This window comes from Sinocyclocheilus grahami, unplaced genomic scaffold (assembly GCF_001515645.1).
Source record: "Sinocyclocheilus grahami isolate Dianchi unplaced genomic scaffold, SAMN03320097.WGS_v1.1 scaffold98.1, whole genome shotgun sequence".
In the NCBI taxonomy this organism is placed as follows: Eukaryota; Metazoa; Chordata; class Actinopteri; order Cypriniformes; family Cyprinidae; genus Sinocyclocheilus; species Sinocyclocheilus grahami.
The window spans coordinates 1,832,589-1,837,252 of NW_015505277.1; the positions used below are offsets into that span (position 1 = coordinate 1,832,589).

Sequence of the window (4,664 nt, forward strand, 5' to 3'; positions counted from 1 at the left end):
GGCTTAGGTGTCGTGCATTATCATTTACTTCACCGGCCTCGCTCCGTTCCCACGGCTCTCGGCCCCGCCCCACTCATCACACATACCAAATCAAAATTTGAATTTCCGTAAACGTGCTGCACTTCTGAAATAACTTTCCTTTCGTCTGATGTCATCAAGCCCTCTTATTTTTCAGCCACACCCAGGGCCGGATTTAGGCATTGGCATTCTAGGCACGTGCCTATGCTCGCTCATCCAGGGGGGCCCAAACACAATGAGGATATATATAATATTTTTGTTATACTATGGGCTATCTACAACAGTAAAAGAACCAAAACCCCAGAAGACATTGAGCAAATAAATATAACAAACACTAGGGTCAAAAAATTACAAAGTATTTTCATGTCTTCCACCTTTTTTATTTAGGCTACGGAAATAACGCTTTCTTTCTCTCGTTCTCTCTCACAGACGCACACACTTGTTGTCAGTGCTGCCCTGCAAATTTATCAATAAAATAGTTTCGCAGCTGAAAAGCTACATGACTTTTCTCAGAAGCGAGGTTCTTGAAGCAGTTTAACTTAAAGATTCGCTATTAGTAGACGCTGCGGCTGAACGCTGACACAGATGCAGGTATTCACAAGAGCTTAATCTCTCTCTCTCTCTCTCTCTCTCTCTCTCTTAGTGCGTTAGACTGCATTAATAACTGCATTGGCCTGCATATAAATGGCTCAAGCATTTTGTTATTAGCTCTAAAATGACGTTTTGGAATTTGCGAAGGTTTATGTAAAATACGTAAAAAACACATAGATTTCAGGACATAGACATGACATATGTCTTGAAATAAATCATCTTAACAATGTATTTGATGTGTGGTTGTGACTCCAGGCCATTAAAATTATTAGAGCGATAATGCACTCCTTAAGTTGTTATGTGGCCACGACGCTGCACCTATTAATGGAATGGTCTTTCTCAGTTCTCAAACTACATTCGATTTTTATTGATTGAACGCAAGCGCTTATTGCGATAGAAAACACTGTAACCATTTCTACTGATAAAGACATATTATTGTTTGCTTGGGTGGTAGCTAATGTTAGGCCTATTATATTAAAGGGGGGCCGAAAAATTTGTTTTGCCTATGTCACGAAAAGAGGTAAATCTGGCCCTGGCCACACCCTTCTAACTGTCTTTCTCCATGTGACTTCTCACAATCCAATTTCTGATCACAGTCCAGGCTCATTGGAAATACATGTATTACGATATTACATGCATTACTGCCTTTTTTGCGACAGTTTCAAAGTATAATGTCCAGTTACTTGTGCTAAAACATGATCAATGCATGACTGTGACGACATTTTTATTATGTAGGTACGATGCATATTGTTGCGTTTTTATTACGTTTCTTCAGGTACGTATTGCGATGCAGAATTAAAATATTCAGGGAGTGTCGCTAAATGTTAATGCGCTATCATGATGGAAAATAACATAACCCCCTACAGTATTAACAAATGCAGGAGTGAGATAAAAAAAAACACATTTTCTGATGCAACTGTGCTATTTTATCTATTTTAACATTTATGTTTTAACGCGGTTTGAGGTGTTTTGTCGAACCATAGTTTCACAGGATTCATACTGGAGTGCTTCTGTGTTAGAAATCCCATACATATGAAGCTTTATATGTGATGATAACAATCAAAAATATATCAAATTTCAAATCGTTTTGAGGTCATAACATAATATTTTTCAAGGAATTGTGTGAAAATTTGGCTTTGCTTAAAACTTGTAAATCATAATTTGTGTGAAAAGGAATAAAAGTTGTCAGAGTTTTACTTCCTTTAATGTTCATTTCAACTGGAAACTGCAGCGATTTGTATGTACATGTTTTTTGTTTTGCAGAAATGTAGGAAGCGTCAGGAATTTCCAATGAGCCTGGGTAGCCTGATTGATATAATTAAGTCCCACTCTTTCTGGTTTGACTCAAAATTGTTTTTGATTATGGAAGTAAAATAGGTCACAAATGGTATTTCATGTTGAGCATCTGTCCATGAACAATGCGAGCTTCATGTTTATAAAATAGATCATGTGATTCTTTTTTTTTTTTTGCAATGACAAGGGATAAGGAGCTCACGCGTTTGGAAGGTGTCAAGGCTCATTGATTTGTATTTAAACACCTTAAAATACTTTAAATGTGAAACAGAAGATTAACTCCTTGAAAACAGTACTTTAGTTGTGTTATACTAAACGCCAGATGTTACAAACGTTACTGCATCACAGATAGCCTATACATATTCTGACAAAATACACACATTTGCCCTACATATGTGTGAAACCACAGTTCTCAAATGTGACACAAGGCTGCACTTTGGGGTTTTGCTTTTGGAAAGTTTTACCCAGTGACCTTTCTAGAAAGATACTTCTCAGACGGGAATGCATTAGTAAAGCTTGCAATAAAGTTATGTCACAGTTTGACCTAAATGTAATGCTTAGTGACTAACGGCACTAATAGAATCTGATTGACATTTGATGGCAAGGAAATGATGCATGAAAATTAACACTGATTGATTATATTGTGAATTATGATCCAGAGCACAGAGGATTGTTTAGAAAATGTTTGTCATTTTTTTCAAGCTATAAATGACACCCTTAAGCATGCATCACTTTGTCCCAGAGCTGGTTGATAGATGGGTTCGTTTTATCGCCTTGTATATACAATGTAAATCCAGTTCTAGAACTGTCAAGAATAAAGATTGCCACAGTGATGTCGCACTGAAATGATGAACGCCAAAATGAATTAAATCTGTGTAAGTCATATTTATCCCTCTTACTAGGCTTGTTGACACTCAACAGAGCACTTTATATTCCTGTACAGTAACTAAAAAGGCACAAGCAACTGTTCACAAACCATAGAGGCGTTTTAATTATTTAAACACGCTTTTAGGCTGTAAATGTTTTTACCATCACAAACAAATTACTGTACAACCTAATAGAATCCAGAAAGTAATTAAAAACTTGTGTATGCTTCAAAGAAATGCTTAACTCATTAGGGTGTGCATTAACTGTGCGCATTGCAATTTTATTACATTTTAGTTATTGCACTACACGACTATACACACACTATAGATTGAACAGCACAGTGTTATATATCACAGGCACACATTCTCAAACAGCAAGACTGTGTGAAAAAAGGTCTACCTGACATCCCTCTCGTCCCAACAAGAAGCAAGGTGTACTGTAGGGGAAACCGGGGCTAGTTGTCACACTTTTTTCTCCAGTGAATATTTCCCAGAGTGGGTTATTTATGAAAGTCATTTTCTGCATAGACAAACCTTAAAGTCTGCGCTACTTACTAAATAAATAATGGACATTATTGCATGAGCGGGGCATATTGTCACACTCTATGAGGTAACCTACCATTAAACAGCCTATTATGGTTTCCAGTTAAATTTATACAGTAAAACAATTATTAAACACAAAAGAAACACCTTTTTTTCCTCGAAGCAAACAGATTATAATTAAAGTGAAAACTTGTTCCAACAGATGATTTGTTTCATATATGTCAATGACTTGTTACCTCAAATATTTCACAGAAATATGATATTGAATCACAGTTTTCAGAATTCCCACACAAACAAAAATGTCCTAAAATGTCCCCTAGTGACAACTTCACCATGTGACTGTAGCTCTGGTCTCCCAACTGATCTAGCAGCAGAAGGAAAGGTAACATTTTACAGTAGGCTACTTTTCAAATATTAAAGATTATTAATGTTCATTCAAATTGAAATAGCATGGATTTTTCTTGTTCTTCTATATTTTTCTTTTCTCCTTTTCTTCTATGTTTTGAGGTTATGACTATTTGAAAGCTAAATTACTGAACGGTTAATGATTTAAAAGGTTATTAAAGATGATTAAGTGTTATCGTTACCGTTCAGATCACAATTAGGCTATTTTATATAACGCGAGCGTTCTAGACAAGTTGCGTCGCGTCGCACTCAGTGTGAATTACGCAGCAGAGTGTGCGGTCTCAATGTAACGGACTCTTACCTGTTGGAATATCCTTATTTCTCTCAATGCTCTGGGAATAATGAACACAGGACATCAGCGTTAAAATAAGCGCGTAAAGGCACCAAGGATGCTCCATCGCCGCTTCGGTGAAGTCCTCGGAGACGATGTGAACGAACAAGTTTGCGAAGTTTTGTGTGGTTCTGCTGGTCAGCGCGCGGTGAGTCCTAGAAACCCCCGGGGTCAGCAATAAAAGCTCTCTCGTAGATTACCAAAGTAAAGTCATTTCTATTGAAATTCAGTAGTAATAAGTGTGTTGATTGGTCCCTTAAGAACGAGCTGACTGTGATGGTGCCCTCGATGTTCCCCAGACAGGGTGAGAGGTGGGTGTGATTGAACAAGTACAGCTGTGTTTGAGCACCCCTCCTCCTGCAGTCCTAAAACACGAGCTCAAATAATGCCCCCTGCACCGCCCTCATTCACACCCAGACTCACGCGCTGATTTCACCGTAAGAGAAAAAAACCTGCACGCTAAAAGTGAAAATTAGCTGCCTTAAATAAAACGTCAATGCGTCGATTAAAACATGCAGTGGTCATTCATTGCACTCTTTGACCACTTGTTTGTCCAAATTTGGAAGAAAACGAACTCAGGAAAATGTATCTGTTAATGTAGTCTGTTTGTTTCTAAA

At 37.6% G+C, this 4,664-nt stretch overlaps 1 protein-coding gene across 2 annotated transcripts in view; it reads right to left on the bottom strand.

Moving 5' to 3' along the window:
* Positions 1 to 4,400, bottom strand: part of LOC107588036 (procollagen-lysine,2-oxoglutarate 5-dioxygenase 2) — a 46,242-nt gene extending 41,842 nt beyond the window's left edge. For both annotated transcript variants that reach the window (XM_016276027.1, XM_016276026.1), the window contains exon 1: positions 4,018 to 4,400. In XM_016276027.1, the coding sequence (XP_016131513.1) occupies positions 4,018 to 4,114 (97 nt within the window). In that variant the 5' untranslated portion in view covers positions 4,115 to 4,400. The remainder of the gene's footprint in view (positions 1 to 4,017) is intronic.
* Positions 4,401 to 4,664: the final 264 nt, after the last annotated feature.